The 19,190-nt window shown below is 39.6% G+C and overlaps 1 protein-coding gene across 1 annotated transcript in view; it reads left to right on the top strand.

Annotated features, from left to right (window-relative positions):
• The window catches only part of HMCN1 (hemicentin 1), a 345,767-nt gene that overhangs the window by 113,141 nt on the left and 213,436 nt on the right, over positions 1 to 19,190 (top strand). The window contains exons 30-34 of the mRNA XM_075833451.1: positions 11,261 to 11,415; positions 11,770 to 12,048; positions 13,177 to 13,458; positions 17,274 to 17,382; positions 18,615 to 18,784. Of these exons, the coding sequence (XP_075689566.1) occupies positions 11,261 to 11,415; positions 11,770 to 12,048; positions 13,177 to 13,458; positions 17,274 to 17,382; positions 18,615 to 18,784 (995 nt within the window). The remainder of the gene's footprint in view (positions 1 to 11,260; positions 11,416 to 11,769; positions 12,049 to 13,176; positions 13,459 to 17,273; positions 17,383 to 18,614; positions 18,785 to 19,190) is intronic.

Genomic DNA, 19,190 nt, shown 5'->3' on the forward strand with positions numbered 1-19,190 from the left:
GTGGTACAGGTAGAGAGCAGCACAGTACATGTAGCACAGGTAGAGAGCAGTACAGTACATGTGGCACCGTTGGAGAGTAGTGCAGTACAGTACATGTGGTACAGGTAGAGACCAGTACAGTACATGTGGTATAAGTAGAGAGCAGTACAGTACATGTAGCACAGGTAGAGAGCTGTACAGTACATGTGGTACAGGTAGAGAGCAGTACATTACATGTAGTACGGGTAGAGAGCAGTACAGTACATGCAGTACATGTAGAGAGCAGTACAGTACATGTGGTACAGGAAGAGAGCAGTACACAACATGTACAGGTAGAGAGCAGTACAGTACATGTAGTACAAGTAGAGAGCAGTACACTGCATGTAGCACAGGCAGAGAACAGTACCGTGCATGTAGTAAAGGTAGAGAGCAGTACAGTACATTGGATACAGGTAGAGAGCAGTACAGTACATGTAACATAGGTAGATAGCAGTACAGTACATGTAGTGCAGGTAGAGAGCAGTACAGTACATGTGGTATAGGTAGAGAGCAGTACTGTACATGTAGCACAGGTAGAGAGCAGTACAGTACATGTGGTACAGGTAGAGAGCAGTACAGTACATGTGGTATAGGTAGAGAGCACTACAGTACATGTAGCACAGGTAGAGAGCAGTACAGTACATGTGGTACAGGTAGAGAGCAGTACATTACATGAAGTACGGGTAGAGAGCAGTACAGTACATGTAGCACAGGTAGAGAGCAGTACAGTACATGTGGTACAGGTAGAGAGCAGTACAGTACATGTGGTATAGGTAGAGAGCAGTACAGTACATGTAGCACAGGCAGAGAGCAGTACAGTACATGTGGTACAGGTAGAGAGCAGTACATTACATGAAGTACGGGTAGAGAGCAGTACAGTACATGCAGTACATGTAGAGAGCAGTACAGTACATGTGGTACAGGTAGAGAGCAGTACACAACATGTACAGGTAGAGAGCAGTACAGTACATGTAGTTAAGGTAGAGAGCAGTACAGTGCATGTAGCACAGGCAGACAACAGTACATTACATGTAGTAAAGGTAGAGAGCAGTATAGTTTATATAGTACAGGTAGAGAGCAGTACAGTACATATAGTACAGGCAGAGAGAAGTACAGTACATGTGGCACCGGTAGAGAGTAATACAGTACATGTAGCACAGGTGGAGAGTAGCACAGTACATGTAGTTCAGGTGGAAAGCAGTACAGTATAGGTAGTAGAGGCAGAGAGCAGTATAGTACGCGTGGTACAGGCAGAGGGCAGTACGATACATGTACCACAGATAGATAGCAGTACAGTACATGTGGCACCGTTAGAGAGTAGTACAGTACATGTAGCACAGGTAGAGAGCGATACAGTACATGTAGCACAGGTAGATAGCAGTACAGTACATGTAGTATAGGTAGAGAGCAGTACATTACTTGTGGTACAGGTAGAGAGCAGTACAGTACATGTGGTACAGGTAGATAGCAGTACTGTACAAGCTGTACAGGTAGATAGTATTACTGTACATGTAGTGCAGGTATAGAGCAGTACAGTACATGTAGTACAGGCAGAGAGCAGTACAGTACTTGTGGTACAGGTAGAGAGCAGTAAACTACATATGGTATAGGAAGAGAGCAGCACAGTACATTTGGTACAGTTAAATAGCAGTACAGTACATGTAGTGAATGTAGAGAGCAATACAGTACATGTGGTACAGGTAGAGAGTGATACAGTACATGTAGTACAGGTAGATAGCAGTACACTACATGTAGCACATGTAGAGAGCAGGACATTACATGTAGTACAGGTGGAGAGCAGTACAGTACATGTAGTGCAGGTAGAAAGCAGTACAGTACATGTAGCACAGGTAGAGAGCAGTACAGTACATGTGGTACAGGTAGAGAGCAGTACAGTACATGTGGTATAGGTAGAGAGCAGTACAGTACATGTAGCACAGGCAGAGAGCAGTACAGTACATGTGGTACAGGTAGAGAGCAGTACATTACATGAAGTACGGGTAGAGAGCAGTACAGTACATGCAGTACATGTAGAGAGCAGTACAGTACATGTGGTACAGGTAGAGAGCAGTACACAACATGTACAGGTAGAGAGCAGTACAGTACATGTAGTTAAGGTAGAGAGCAGTACAGTGCATGTAGCACAGGCAGACAACAGTACCATGCATGTAGTAAAGGTAGAGAGCAGTATAGTTTATATAGTACAGGTAGAGAGCAGTACAGTACATATAGTACAGGCAGAGAGAAGTACAGTACATGTGGCACCGGTAGAGAGTAATACAGTACATGTAGCACAGGTGGAGAGTAGCACAGTACATGTAGTACAGGTGGAAAGCAGTACAGTATAGGTAGTAGAGGCAGAGAGCAGTATAGTACGCGTGGTACAGGCAGAGGGCAGTACGATACATGTACCACAGATAGATAGCAGTACAGTACATGTGGCACCGTTAGAGAGTAGTACAGTACATGTAGCACAGGTAGAGAGCGATACAGTACATGTAGCACAGGTAGATAGCAGTACAGTACATGTAGTATAGGTAGAGAGCAGTACATTACTTGTGGTACAGGTAGAGAGCAGTACAGTACATGTGGTACAGGTAGATAGCAGTACTGTACAAGCTGTACAGGTAGATAGTATTACTGTACATGTAGTGCAGGTATAGAGCAGTACAGTACATGTAGTACAGGCAGAGAGCAGTACAGTACTTGTGGTACAGGTAGAGAGCAGTAAACTACATATGGTATAGGAAGAGAGCAGCACAGTACATTTGGTACAGTTAAATAGCAGTACAGTACATGTAGTGAATGTAGAGAGCAATACAGTACATGTGGTACAGGTAGAGAGTGATACAGTACATGTAGTACAGGTAGATAGCAGTACACTACATGTAGCACATGTAGAGAGCAGGACATTACATGTAGTACAGGTGGAGAGCAGTACAGTACATGTAGTGCAGGTAGAAAGCAGTACAGTACATGTAGCACAGGTAGAGAGCAGTACAGTACATGTGGTACAGGTAGAGAGCAGTACAGTACATGTGGTATAGGTAGAGAGCAGTACAGTACATGTAGCACAGGCAGAGAGCAGTACAGTACATGTGGTACAGGTAGAGAGCAGTACATTACATGAAGTACGGGTAGAGAGCAGTACAGTACATGCAGTACATGTAGAGAGCAGTACAGTACATGTGGTACAGGTAGAGAGCAGTACACAACATGTACAGGTAGAGAGCAGTACAGTACATGTAGTTAAGGTAGAGAGCAGTACAGTGCATGTAGCACAGGCAGACAACAGTACCATGCATGTAGTAAAGGTAGAGAGCAGTATAGTTTATATAGTACAGGTAGAGAGCAGTACAGTACATATAGTACAGGTAGAGAGAAGTACAGTACATGTGGCACCGGTAGAGAGTAATACAGTACATGTAGCACAGGTGGAGAGTAGCACAGTACATGTAGTACAGGTGGAAAGCAGTACAGTATAGGTAGTAGAGGCAGAGAGCAGTATAGTACGCGTGGTACAGGCAGAGGGCAGTACGATACATGTACCACAGATAGATAGCAGTACAGTACATGTGGCACCGTTAGAGAGTAGTACAGTACATGTAGCACAGGTAGAGAGCGATACAGTACATGTAGCACAGGTAGATAGCAGTACAGTACATGTAGTATAGGTAGAGAGCAGTACATTACTTGTGGTACAGGTAGAGAGCAGTACAGTACATGTGGTACAGGTAGATAGCAGTACTGTACAAGCTGTACAGGTAGATAGTATTACTGTACATGTAGTACAGGTATAGAGCAGTACAGTACATGTAGTACAGGCAGAGAGCAGTACAGTACTTGTGGTACAGGTAGAGAGCAGTAAACTACATATGGTATAGGAAGAGAGCAGCACAGTACATTTGGTACAGTTAAATAGCAGTACAGTACATGTAGTGAATGTAGAGAGCAATACAGTACATGTGGTACAGGTAGAGAGTAATACAGTACATGTAGTACAGGTAGATAGCAGTACACTACATGTAGCACATGTAGAGAGCAGGACATTACATGTAGTACAGGTGGAGAGCAGTACAGTACATGTAGTGCAGGTAGAAAGCAGTACAGTACATGTTGTACAGGTAGAGAGCAGCATAGTAGATGTAGAGGCATAGAGCAGTGTAGTACATGTGGTACAGGTAGAGAGCAGTACAGTACATGTAGCACAGATAGAGAGTAGTACAGTACATGTAGTACAGGTAGAGAGCAGTACAGTACATGTGATACAGGTAGAGAGCAGCACAGTACATGTAGTACAGGTAGAGAACAGTACAGTACATGTGGTACAGGTAGAGAGCAGCACAGTACATGTAGTACAGGTAGAGAGCAGCAAGTACATGTAGTATAGGTAGATAGCAGTGCAGTACATGTAGCACAGGTAGATAGAGCAGTAAAGTCCATGTAGCATAGAGCTTGCTCTGGTGATTTGCATTCTGGGAAGTGTAGGCACTGTACATTAATTTACTTTAGGAAAAGCAAACTAAATCAGTTCTCAGCTGTGCTTTTAGGGTATGTCTAACAATGAATTTGTCATGTTTCCAATAGTAATCAGCTGTTGAGTACTGAATGATTCTCTGAGCTTTGGCATTCAGGATCTATACAAAAAAAATAAATCAATATAAGTTATTTCGTTTCTTATGTATATTTTATTTCTGTACATTATAAACTATGACATGATGTTCATAGGTTAACATACCCAAGGGTGTAGCTAGGCATTCCTTCAACTGGGGGCAAAGATTCAATTTAGTTCCCTCCACCCAAATAAATTTGACATAACCTGTTGTTTGTTTGTTTGTTTGTTTGTTTGTTTGTTTGTTTGTTTGTTTTTTGGTTTATTTTTATTTAATCGGGTTCTCTGCCTTAACAATCCTTTTTGTGAAGAGATTTCTCAAAAATAAGCTGATCACAAGTTACTCTTTGTAGCCGCTGCTCTAATTAATTGATAATGTCCTGAACGAAGGATTAACTGAGGATTCTGCTGCCCATACAGGGTATTTGAAAATGCGTTTTCGAAACCAGAAAACTCTTTTAACTTAAGTGCAACAAGTCTTGTACATTACGGGCCAAAATGCACTTGTGTGCATGAGGCCTAAATCTGTTAAAGGGTACCTCCAATGTTTCTGGTCTTCTTGTCCCCGACTATAAGTTTAAACCAGACAATGGGAGATGCATCTACTGGAAGATTGGGTACTACTGTTGAACAGGCAAGCGTATGACGCCCTAAGCCTTATCTACAGTATGCTGGGGAGACTTTTACTATCATACTTTTGCCTCTGCAACAACAATGCCTGATCTGCCTAATTAAAATTTTTGTCAGGAGACAAGAATACCAGTAACACAGCAACATTAGATGTACCCCTTAATCTTTTCTGGGATCTGGAATATATCATATACATATAATACATGCATATAATATATGCAAATAATATACAATAATAAAATAGATAAATACATGCATGTGATATATATATATTTATACATATATATATATATATATATATATATATATATATATATATATATATATATATATATATATATATATATATGTATATATATATGTATATATATACGTATATATATATATATATATATATATATATATATAAAAAGCAAAAAATAAAAGCAGCACCGTTCCTCCGATTTAGGGTGCACAGGTACCTGTTCAGACACACGACCAGCGTCCAATACACAGCAAATTCCAATATACAGGTCAGCACTCCAAGTATGGTGAAAAAATGGATCTTTTAATCAATACATGCAACGTTTCAGCCCTGCTCAATGGGGCCTTTCTCAAGCAATACATTTCAATGTGAAGTGCACATATAAATACATGGTTTACAACATCGTTGTGATAATGCAATAAATTTTCAATCAAGTCTAAAAACTTAGTTATATTCTAAAAACAGTGTGGTGCAAAAATCACCATATGGAGATATCATTTATTCAAATGAAATACGTGCAATAGATAATAGGGCATAACGCCCGTACTGTATAAATCTTTAAAATACAGTCTAATTGGCAAAGTACCAATAGAGCCAGTGCAGGTGTATAATATCAAAATTTATTAGTAGAAAGAGAAGTGGGAGGCCCCGCTGCACAATTGAGCAACAAGACAAGTACATTAGAGTCTCTAGTTTGAGAAATAGACGCCTCACAGGTCCTCAACTGGCAGCTTCATTAAATAGTACCCGCAAAACGCCAGTGTCAACGTCTACAGTGAAGAGGCGACTCCGGGATGCTGGCCTTCAGGGCAGAGTGGCAAAGAAAAAGCCATATCTGAGACTGGCTAATAAAAGGAAAAGATTAATATGGGCAAAAACACACAGACATTGGACAGAGGAGATTGGAAAAAAGTGTTATGGACAGACGAATCGAAGTTTGAGGTGTTTGGATCACACAGAAAAACATTTGTGAGACGCAGAACAACTGAAAAGATGCTGGAAGAGTGCCTGACGCCATCTGTCAAGCATGGTGGAGGTAATGTGATGGTCTGGGGTTGCTTTGGTGCTGGTAAAGTGGGAGATTTGTACAAGGTAAAAGGGATTTTGAATAAGGAAGGCTATCACTCCATTTTGCAACGCCATGCCATACCCTGTGGACAGCACTTGATTGGAGCCAATTTCATCCTACAACAGGACAATGACCCAAAGCACACCTCCAAATGATGCAAGAACTATTTAGGCAAGAAGCAGGCAGCTGGTATTCTATCTGTAATGGAGTGGCCAGCGCAGTCACCAGATCTCAACCCCATAGAGCTGTTGTGGGAGCAGCTTGACCGTATGGTACGCAAGAAGTGCCCATCAAGCCAATCCAACTTGTGGGAGGGCCTTCTGGAAGCATGGGGTGAAATTTCTCCCAATTACCTCAGCAAATTAACAGCTAGAATGCCAAAGGTCTGCAATGCTGTAATTGCTACAAATGGAGCATTCTTTGACGAAAGCAAAGTTTGAAGGAGAAAATTATTATTTCAAAGAAAAATAATTATTTCTAACATTGTCAATGTCTTGACTATATTTTTTAGTCATTTTGCAACTCATTTGATAAATATAAGTGTGAGTTTTCATGGAAAACACAAAATTGTCTGGGTGACCCCAAACTTTTGAACGGTAGTGTATATATAGAAAAATACAGAGAAAAAGCAGCACCGTTCCGTCAGTGTAGGGTGCAAAAGTTCCTGTTCTGACACACGACCAGTGTCCCAAATAACCAGCAAAATCCAAGATACAAGACAGCACTCCAAATGTAGTGAAAAATAGGATCACTTTAATCAACCCTTGCAACGTTTCAGCCCTACTCCATGGGGCCTTTCTCAAGCAATACATCTCAGTGAACAGTGCACATACAAATACATGATTTGCCAAAATACTTAATCAAGCAATAGAAAATACAATATTGCATGGTTCTCTGATTCACATAGATAGTGTGCAATAAAAAGTCTCCAGTACGTATCAATATGATTTAATAATCACTGTATACAAAAGCTATTACGAGAGCATGTCGCCCATACTGTATAAAAATACCTAAATACGATCTAATTGGATAAGTGCCAATAAATAAAGTGCAGGTGTATAACATACAAAATATTAAAAACTTTTAATCATTGGTATTGGGCTCACCATCCGGCGGATCCCCTCACTTCCTCCATGCTGTTTCGATTTCTCTGCGATTTCTGAGAACAAGTGCACATGCGCTAAGCCTAATGTCTCGCGCAGGACTGTTCCTACCCTTCAATTCCATCATGAGTCATGACACGCACTGGTAAGTGGAACGCATCTCGCGCATGCTCTAATGGACTAATCCCATTCATAATGATTTCACTGGAGATTTAACCCTATAGGTCCCACTCGGGAACAACACAGTTTGAGTCAATTAATTTAAGAAACAAAGATATAGAGCCTCTACCCTCTGGGTTAATTTAAGGCCCAACAAGAGGTGATGGTCCCCTTAGAACGGGGACATTTCACCCTTGGTAGGGCATAGCACAATGCCTGATCCGTTTGACACAGACTGTGCATATGTCATCCCAAGAGGGCCATTATAACCACTAATGAGGGAAAATAGAAGCAGGACCATGTCCTAAAGTAAACTCAACTTTTGTGTTTATTTAAGGTTTTCAATCACATTCAATTTTTTCTTAGAGATAAACATTGAGGTATTAGAATAAGTATGGAATCAGTCGATATTCGCAATTCTTTAAGACATATGCATGATATTTGGATGAGGGGATCCGTACTGGGTGAGTCTTCACAATTCATCTGTAATAGACAGAGAACAAGAAATCTCATTAATCGAATAGTATATACATTCTGTCTAATAAATTTCAACCTAATATGCAGAGTAGACCGCAGGGCAATGGGCAAACCACCTCCTATCCTATACCACTCAATTTAAAGTCAGCATTTAATCCGTATGGGCGTTGTGTATTTAATCTGTAGATCCACTCTAACTCGCGTTTTTTCAGGAAAGATACTCTATCACCGCCTCGTCTAGGTTTGGTAATATGATGTTTGTTCTGAAGCGTAAATCTATTTCTGTATGGTTTGCTTCCACAAAATGTTTTGATACTGGTAAATCCAGCCTTTTATTACGAATAGTAAACCTATGGTTGTTTATACGTGTTTTGCAATCCAAAGTAGTCTCCCCTATATATAGAAGATTGCAAGGACATTGTAAAATATAAATGACCCATTCCGATGTACAGGTGAGGAATTGTTTTATTTTGTACTCGGTTCCAGTTATGGGATGAGTAAAAAATTCACCTTTGATCATATATCTACAGTTTACACAACTAAGACAGGGAAAACATCCCAACTTCTGTTTCCCCAGGAAAGTCTGTGTTAGTTTTTTATTGGAACCGACATCCGCTTTTACTAATTTATCCTTCAAATTTTTTGAGTGCTTATAGGACAAAAGTGGAGGTGCCGAAAATTCAGGGACGTATCTTAAGTTACTGTTAAGTATCGGCCAATGTTTGTGTATTATTTTTGCTACATCTTTGCTGGTTTCATTGTATGTAGATACAAATGGTATTCTCTTGTTGGTATACTTTATAATTGTTTGTTTAGACGTTTGTGTGGATAAGAGCCCCTCTCTGTTGGACTTCGAGACTCTGTCCCTATGCTGTTGAACCAATTTCCTTGGATATCCCCGTGAGATAAATTTCTCCCCCATTTCGTCAAGCCTTTTATTACTTGTCTCTTCCATATATACTATTCTTCTCACCCTTAGTAGTTGGCTGTATGGGAGTGCCCTTACTAAGCCCCTTGGATGACTACTCTCGAATATCAAGACTTTATTCCTGTCAGTGGTTTTAGTGTAAAACCACTACATGTAGCACATGTAGAGAGCAGGACATTACATGTAGTACAGGTGGAGAGCAGTACAGTACATGTAGTGCAGGTAGAGAGCAGTACATTACATGTTGTACAGGTAGAGAGCAGCATAGTACATGTAGAGGCATAGAGCAGTGTAGTTGCTGTATGGGAGTGCCCTTACTAAGCCCCTGGGATGACTACTCTCGAATCTCAAGAGGTTATTCCTGTCAGTTGTTTTAGTGAAAATATCCAATGATAGTTTCAATTCTGATTTAGTTATTGTGATGTCTAAGAATTGTATTGAAGTGTTGGACTGTACCAAAGTGAATTGTATGTCTTGTATATATCTGGGATATGCTATAAGCTGTTTATGTAATCCCGCTATTAACTGTACATACAAATGATAAATACAATGTAAATTCCATCTACTGATTACAAATGCTGCATCATACATACAGAAAAATAAAATATGTACTCACATATACGCACGCACAGTATATATATTCATATGTAGAGGAGTCCTGTTATACAGAGGAGAGGAGATAACCAAAGCCTCTGATATTAGCTCATGCCGCACATCTGACATACCAGAGCGCTCAGGAAGAGGAGGACTGCAGTAGATGTGCTGCATACAATGTAAGTAATGCTGCATATCTTCCATTGTTTTTTTACAAGTGACAAACAGTGGCTAACAGTGCCCTCCCATCTCCACCTGCACTCGGCGCCTGGGGCACATGCTCCAACCAGCCCCCCCCCCCCCCAGCTACACCCCTGACAAACCTTTCAAAGATCAAAAAGTGTAATTCTACCCAAAACTGAGAATGCTATTATAGGTTTATTATATTACATGTTTGACTTTCCCCTTATTCACTTTGCCTCATGATTCTGGTATCTCTGTGCCATCTGAAAGTTTCATTACTCCCTGGTCCTATCATATGAATTGTAAATATGTAAATTCTAATCGTTCCGTTAATGTTGATGACTGTTTCAAAAACCTTTTAAACAGATAATCCTTGACATTGGCGTAAACTGAAATGCATCAAATGTCCTAGGGGGAGCTATACTGGGAGAGTCACTTGTTGAGAAGGATCTGGGTGTACTTGTAGATTATAAACTAAATAACAGCATGCAATGTCAATCAGCTGCTTCAAAGGCCAGCAAGATATTGTCGTGTATTAAAAGAGGCATGGACTCGCGGGACAGGGATGTAATATTACCACTTTACAAAGCATTAGTGCGGCCTCATCTAGAATATAAAGTTCAGTTCTGGGCTCCAGTTTATAGAAAGGATGCCCTGGAGTTGGGAAAAAATACAAAGAACAACGAAGCTAATAAGGGTCATGGAGAATCTAAATTATGAGGAAAGATTAAAATAATGAAACCTATTTAGCCTTGAAAAGGGACAACTAAGGGGGATATGATTAACTCATATAAATATATGAATGGCACATACAAAAAATATGGTGAGATCCTGTTCTATGTAAAACCCCCTCAAAAAACAAGGTGGCACTCCCTACGTCTGGAGATAAAAAGGTTCAATCTGCAGAGGCGACAAGCCTTCTTTACTGTGAGAACGGTGAATTTATGGAATAGTCTACCGCAGGAGCTGGTCACAGCAGGGACAGTAGATGGCTTTAAAAAAGGCTTAGATAAATTCCTAGAACGAAAAAACATTAGCTTCTATGTCAATGTGTAGAAATTGTTCCAATCCCTTGGTTGAACTTGACGGACATGTGTCTTTTTTCAACCGTCCTATGTAACTATGTAACTAACAGTGGTCACATATTCTCCAGTTCATAAACGCTACTCCTCTTTGGCATTTACTTTAGTTAACTTTTGTTACTTCTTAAATATAACATTTTTTTCTTTGTTTTTTTGTACAGATTACTTGTTATGGGAAACCCCAATATAATCACTTTGGAAAATGGACAAGTTCTTTACATAAAAAATGCACATCTAAGTGACAGTGGATATTACAAATGTGTAGCAACTAATTCTGCCGGCTCCCAGACTAAAGAAAGTACCTTAACTGTGTTTGGTAAGTTCCAAAAATGTAACTACATTTTACTATTAACAGCTTACTCTGCAAACAACAAAGAAGTCAGGAATAACACATACATAGCATATACAAAACACACACAATAAAGAACAATTCAGCCAGGGATTTTTAAAGGAGGGTTTCTTAGCGTGTTGATGCCCATTACAGGCACTGTCAAGGAATTTGCTGATGATTGTTAACCCTGGATTGCACCTCTCTCTCCAGTGGCCTTTATTTGTTTCTGACAGTAAAAAATAGGCACTGCTACTTACCCTTTGAACATAATGCCATATTCCCTTTGCCTGCCGGCTAGAAAATATCTCAATTACATCTTATCACATCTTCTTTTTCTAGTTCCACCCAATATTAAGGATGGAAATACCACCACAGAGTTATCATTTATAATGAATAGTGAAATAAACTTGGAATGTGATGCCCGGGGGATTCCACACCCTACAATTACATGGTATAAAGATGGGGAAACAATTCTTCCCAGTACACGAGTTGTTTTTATTGAGAAAGGCAAATATCTACAGTTGTCTGAAGCTAAGACTACGGATTCCGGCAAATTCACATGTCATGTGGCTAATGTTGCAGGGAATGCAGAGAAGGCGTATGTGCTTGATATTTATGGTAAGTTGTTTCATGGAGCCATTATTTTATGATTTTCTTATTAGCAGCAGGCAGAGCTATGTCAGAACAAGGTCATCCAACATACAAATGGAACATACCATAGTGGAAGTACATGGAAAGATTTTTCCTATGCACATCAATGGACTTCAATGTTGAGAAGCACTTACTTTATGCTCATACAAGAATCAAGCTGTGTATGGACAGATTTACATTAAACTGTAATTAATAATATTAAATCTGTTTGTTTTTTTCTCTTGTTAAGAGACTTTAGCATTCTCTCATTAAAGGGGTTGTCTGTTTTGTACGATTCTAGGCTGATCACATGGTTGCAGGCACTCCCAGCGATTAGCTTTAGGCCCTGTTCACACTGAGGTTTTTTTATTACAGTTTTACACTGGCTACTAGAGCAGTCAGAGTCAGTTGATGCATCCTGTTTTCTGTAGCTCATTTGTCAGCTTTGCTGCATAGATTGGGACAAAATGAGCAGATTCATCTCATTATCATTGGAAGGAGGGCATGTTAATGACAGGTCTTGTACTGCTGGAGGCTGTTCTAAGGTAGGATATCAAAACTCTACACTATAGACTATATACACAGATAAGACTTTGTATGCATCTACCCTGTCACTCTCCAGGTTAGAGGCTGTACTCCATTACTTCCTGGAGACTGTAATAATCTATGACATTTCTCTGTCAATTGACTCCCAATAATTTTACCTGCCATAAAGCACACTCGTCCTGCTGCACTGTCTATACAGATAATACAAGAATATAATTGTGTGTGCCCCAAAATGGCTGTCCAAGGTACGTTTTTTTTATACATAGGGATAAACACATTATTTCTCTTCTAATAATGAATAAATTAATTCAATTAAAAAGTCTAAACATCCAATTGCAGCAGTGCCTTATTATGAAGTAAAAGAACATTCTTCTTAACATAGATAAAGAGTAAAATAATTAGAAAGGAACCATACACTATGTCTTAAAGAATAAACTGCATACAGTTGATTTAATTCAGTAACTATAGTTGTAGGTGTCTGATAAAACCAAGCAGATTAGGACCAAAATGACATGAATCTCTGTAATGCTGCTGTAATAATATCTTATTTGTGTTTTTTCTATTTACAAGTTCCAGCTACAATTGATGGAGATTTGAGTAGACCACAAGGTAAAAAGGTAGTCGCAGGTAAAGCCCTTGTACTGGAGTGTGAAGCCAGGGGCCATCCATTACCATTGATAACCTGGCTGAAAGAAGGAGTGCCTGTGGAGACAAGTGACATAATCCGACTTCTGTACAATGGCAAGAAGCTGGAGATTAAGAATACACGGGAGCAGGACCAGGGACAGTACACTTGTGTGGCTACCAATATAGCAGGAGAGACTGAAATCAAATATGATGTTCATGTTTTAGGTTAGTTAATTGTTGCAGCATGGGGATAAATTAAGAGGTACCAGACTAATTCATCACATTAGAGATCTTAAGTGGATGACTATGCTCTGGCAACATCACCAGGACCTGCTGTCACCGAAGCCGTCAGTCCCGCTAAACTGACGGATTGGGGTTTGTGCACAAGATACAGCTTTTATGTATCCAGGATACATAGAAGCTGTATCTCAAAAAGTAAATGTGCTGAATGGTTTACATAGCATTTAACTATGTACGAGTGATGTTTAGGTCTGCTTTGTGTAAATATATTCTCAAAAATATCTAATTATGATATTAAAACACGTCTATGCCCATAAGAAGGCTTTAGTGAATGTGATTAACCTAAATTCCTTTACATTCTTCTAATCATTAAACCAAAAATATATGCCACATAAGATGTAATCTAGGAACTTAGATTCGTGGTCAAATATATATCACCTTTAAAGAAAATCTATGATCATTTTCCCATAAAAGAAGCATGATTTTATTTAAGTTTCAATCAAAAAGTATACAAACACCATAACAATTGATGGATCATACGGGAAAAACAAGCCGGCGTCAGCTGATCACATTTAATATGTAACTAGCATAAAGACAGAATTAACATAGGTACGGAGCGATGAATATAAAATAGAAATTGCACATGGTTCAAATATACATACATATACACAAATGCACATACTAAAATACCCTTTTCTTAAATTTCTATATTATTTACTGTTAAAATTGCTATGTGAAAATGTGTAGGATGGCAGCCACTAGAGGGAGTGTAGACTACTGCATACTGTTAGGCTAAATTCACACTTGCATTGTATAATACGTTAGGCCGATCCATTTTTAGATCAGAATAAGTAATAAAAACGGATTACTTAACAATCCAATTGAAATCAATGGAATTTTTAATTCCATCCGTTAGCATCCGTTCGCTTCTGTTGTGTTAGGGCCTGTTCACATCACCGTTCGCTTTCCGTTCCGGGGTTCCGTTGGAGGTTTCCGTCGGGTGAACCCGGCAACAGAAAGTGAAACTGAAACCACAGCTTCCGTTTCCATCACCATTGATATCAATGGTGACGGAAACATTGCTAATGGTTTCCATTCGTCACCATTCCGGCAGGTTTCCATTTTACCAAAGGAATCAATAGCGCAGTCGACTCCACTATTGATTCCGTCGTTAAAACGTAAACCTGCCGGAATGGTGACGAACGGAAACCATTAGCGATGTTTCCGTCACCATTGATATCAATGGTGACTGAAACGGAAGCTGTGGTTTCAGTTTGACTTTCCGTTGCGGGGTTCACCCGACGGAAACCTCAGACGGAACCCCAGAATGGAAAGCGAACGGTGATGTGAACAGGACCATAATCATCATTTTTTTGACAGAGATAAAAGTGCAGAGTACAGGACTTATTTCTCCGTTAAAAAAAACAGATGTCTAAGGAATGGGTTATTTTTATAATTTATGTCAATGTAAAACGGATAGAAATGGGTTGTAATCCGTTTGCATCCGTTATTTTGATACCATCCATTAAAATATAATGGATAATATTAAAACGAATAAGTCAACACAAAGGTGAACATGCCCTTATACTTTAACTCAATAATAAAACAATATGCAGTAAGCTCCTAAGCATGCAAGCAGCCAGCATGAGTGGTTTTAAGGAACATGGGAGATGTATTAAGACTACATCAGTCTCAATAAAAAACTAGCTGGAGTAAGATGTGAGAAAACATGTGCCTTTTGATAAATTTGTTGCATTTCGGCTGTTTGTACAACACTGCAGGAAATCTACGCCAGCTCAGATTTCCACTCTAATTTACGTCAGTTTCTGGCATAAATATAGTAAATGCATTGAGCTACGGTTGACCACACCCCCTTTCACTAAGTCCCTCCCATATTTAAAAAGCATAAAATGTATATGGTAGAAAAAAAAAAGAGGTTACTTTATTCACCCATATTTGAGCAAATTAAATTTCTTTATCTTTCACTGTACCCCTGGGTACGGGGAAATGTGGAGCTACAGTTCTTAAGGACTGGCACACACCTATTCACACCGTGCTGCTTTCTTACACACACACACATATATGTATATATATATATATATATATACACTACCGTTCAAAAGTTTAGGGTCACTCAGAAATTTCCTTATTTTTGAAAGAAAAGCACAATTTTTTTCAATGAAGATAACATTAAATTAATCAGAAATACACTCTAAACATTGTTAATGTGCTAAATGACTATTCTAGCTGCAAACGTCTGGTTTTTAATGCAATATCTACATAGGTGTATAGAGGCCCATTTCCAGCAACCATCACTCCAGTGTTCTAATGGTACATTGTGTTTGCTAACTGTGTTAGAAGGCTAATGGATGATTAGAAAACACTTGAAAACCCTTGTGCAATTATGTTAGCACCGCTGTAAACAGTTTTGCTGTTTAGAGGAGCTATAAAACTGACCTTCCTTTGAGCTAGTTGAGAATCTGGAGCATTACATTTGTGGGTTTGATTAAACTCTCAAAATGGCTAGAAAAAGAGAGCTTTCATGTGAAACTCGACAGTCTATTCTTGTTCTTAGAAATGAAGGCTATTCCATGCGAGAAATTGCCAAGAAACTAAAGATTTCCTACAACGGTGTGTACTACTCCCTTCAGAGGACAGCACACACAGGCTCTAACCAGAGTAGAAAGAGAAGTGGGAGGCCCCGCTGCACAACTGTGCAACAAGACAAGTACATTAGAGTCTCTAGTTTGAGAAATAGACGCCTCACAGGTCCTCAATTGGCAGCTTCATTAAATAGTACCCGCAAAACGCCAGTGTCAACGTCTACAGTGAAGAGGCGACTTCGGGATGCTGGCCTTCAGGGCAGAGTGGCAAAGAAAAAGCCATATCTGAGACTGGCTAATAAAAGGAAAAGATTAATATTGGCAAAAGCACACAGACATTGGACAGAGGAAGATTGGAAAAAAGTGTTATGGACAGACGAATCGAAGTTTGAGGTGTTTGGATCACACAGAAGAACATTTGAGAGATGCAGAACAACTGAAAAGATGCTGGAAGAGCACCTGACGCCATCTGTCAAGCATGGTGGAGGTAATGTGATGGTCTGGGGTTGCTTTGGTGCTGGTAAAGTGGGAGATTTGTACAAGGTAAAAGGGATTTTGAATAAGGAAGTCTATCACTCCATTTTGCAACGCCATGCCATACCCTGTGGACAGCGCTTGATTGGAGCCAATTTCATCCTACAACAGGACAATGGCCCAAAGCACACCTCCAAACTATGCAAGAACTATTTAGGGAAGAAGCAGGCAGCTGGTATTCTATCTGTAATGGAGTGGCCAGCGCAGTCACCAGATCGCAACCCCATAGAGCTGTTGTGGGAGCAGCTTGACCGTATGGTATGCAAGAAGTGCCCATCAAGCCAATCCAACTTGTGGGAGGGGCTTCTGGAAGCATGGGGGGAAATTTCTCCCGATTACCTCAGCAAATTAACAGCTAGAATGCCAAAGGTCTGCAATGCTGTAATTGCTGCAAATGGAGCATTCTTTGACGAAAGCAAAGATTGAAGGAGAAAATTATTATTTCAAATAAAAATCATTATTTCTGACCTTGTCAATGTCTTGACTATATTTTCTAGTCATTTTGCAACTCATTTGATAAATATAAGTGTGAGTTTTCATGGAAAACCCAAAATTGTCTGGGTGACCCCAAACTTTTGAACGGTAGTGTATATATATATATATATATATATATATATATATATATATATATATCCATTTAATTATTATTATTCTTTGTCCTAGTACCACCAACCATAGAAGATACTAATGATTCCGGAGATCACATTGTTATTGCCAATAACCCTATTGAACTGGAATGTTATGTTACAGGAACTCCTATTCCAACAATAAGGTATGATAAGTCAAAGACACACTTTCACACAATATTCTCATCAAATAATGCTGGCTTCACATTAAAGAGGCTCTGTCACCACATTATAAGTGCCCTATCTTGTGCATAATCTGATCAGCGCTGTAATATAGATTACAGCAGTGTTTTTTATTTAGAAACTTTTTTAACAAGTGGGCATTGTGAAGAGAAGTGTATGACGCTGACCAATTAGCGTCATACACTTCTCTCCGTTCATTTACACAGCACATACTGATTTAGCTAGATTACTATGTGCAGTCACTTACTCACACATTAACGTTACTGAAGTGTCCTGAGAGTGAATAGACATGACTACCAGCCAGGACGTGATGTCTATTCAGAATCCTGACACTTCGGTAATGTTTGTGTGAGACTTAATGACAGCAAGCGTAATCTCATTTTAAATGACAGTTTACAGTGTAATCTCGCGAGATTACGCTTGCTGTGCTGTAAATCTCACACAAACATTACCGAAGTGTCAGAATTCTGAATAGACATAACGTCCTGGCTAGTAGTGATGTCTATTCACTGTCAGGACACTTGAGTAACGTTAATATGTGAGTAAGTGACTGCACATAGTGATCTAGCTAGATCACTATGTGCTGTGTAAAGTATGGAGAGAAGTGTATGACGCTGATTGGTCAGCGTCATACACTTCTCTTCACAATGCCCACTTGGTCAAAAAGTAAAACACGCCCAGTTGTCCATTAAGAAAGTCATTAGCATAAAGCTAATATAGGTCATAACTCCGTCAAAAATGATCGTTTTTCTAAATAAAAAACACTGGTGTAATCTACATTACAGCGCCGATCACATTATGTACAATATAGGCCACTCTGCTGTTCTGTAGTATTTTTAAAAAAAATTAGCTATTCAAAGGTGGCTTGGGGGTAGTGGAGGGGTTGATACCCATTTTCGTAGTGATCTAAGGTAGCGGAGGGATTAATGACAATTTTCCTGGTGGGCTAGTCCACTCATGTTCCCAACACGTCCAGCTTTAACTTCATTCCCTGCACTTGGAAACAGAGAACTGCAGCTGTCATTAAACCACCACACAATTCTCTGTATGATCATAAGGGAACCCCTTGCTCGGGCATCCCCTCAGATAGAGATAGCCCTGATCAGAAAATTTGGATTTAATATCACTTTCCATTTCATTTGATGATTTACACACTTAAAAGCGACATAGTTTTATTACGCTTTTTATTTAATAGGTGGTTGAAAAATGGAATCCCTCTTGATATTGATGGTGATGTGCAAACTCAGTCAAATGGACACAAACTTGTTATTCTAGAGTCAGAGTCATCAGATAGTGGATCATATGAGTGCATTGCTAAGAATGAAGCCGGGACCAGCAGAAAACTTTTTAATGTGAATGTGCACGGTAAGTGTATTAATATATAGAGTGCGAACATCCGTGTAATAGGTATTGCAGATGCTAAGGAGTGAAGGGAAGTTGGGGAAACACACTGGTGGCTTCCTGCTATCTAGCACTACTTTGTGAGTTCTTCTTTGTGAGTTCTTCTTGTTATATCTGTCATATAACACTACTATGATGGTACTTAAAGAGGTATTCCCAACTCCACAGGATATGCCATAAATGTCTGATAGATGTAGTTCCCACTTCTGGGACCTGCACCTGTGTTTAGAATGGGGGTCGGCCAACCCGACTTTGCCTGGTGAGGCTACCGCATCCAAGCGGAGAATGAAAAGATTATTTAGTCACACATGTCCGCAGCTCTCTCCATTCTCTTCTATGGGAGTTCCGGAAACAGCTGAGCTTGTGGATA

Source organism: Rhinoderma darwinii, chromosome 7, assembly GCF_050947455.1.
Source record: "Rhinoderma darwinii isolate aRhiDar2 chromosome 7, aRhiDar2.hap1, whole genome shotgun sequence".
Lineage (NCBI taxonomy): Eukaryota > Metazoa > Chordata > Amphibia > Anura > Rhinodermatidae > Rhinoderma > Rhinoderma darwinii.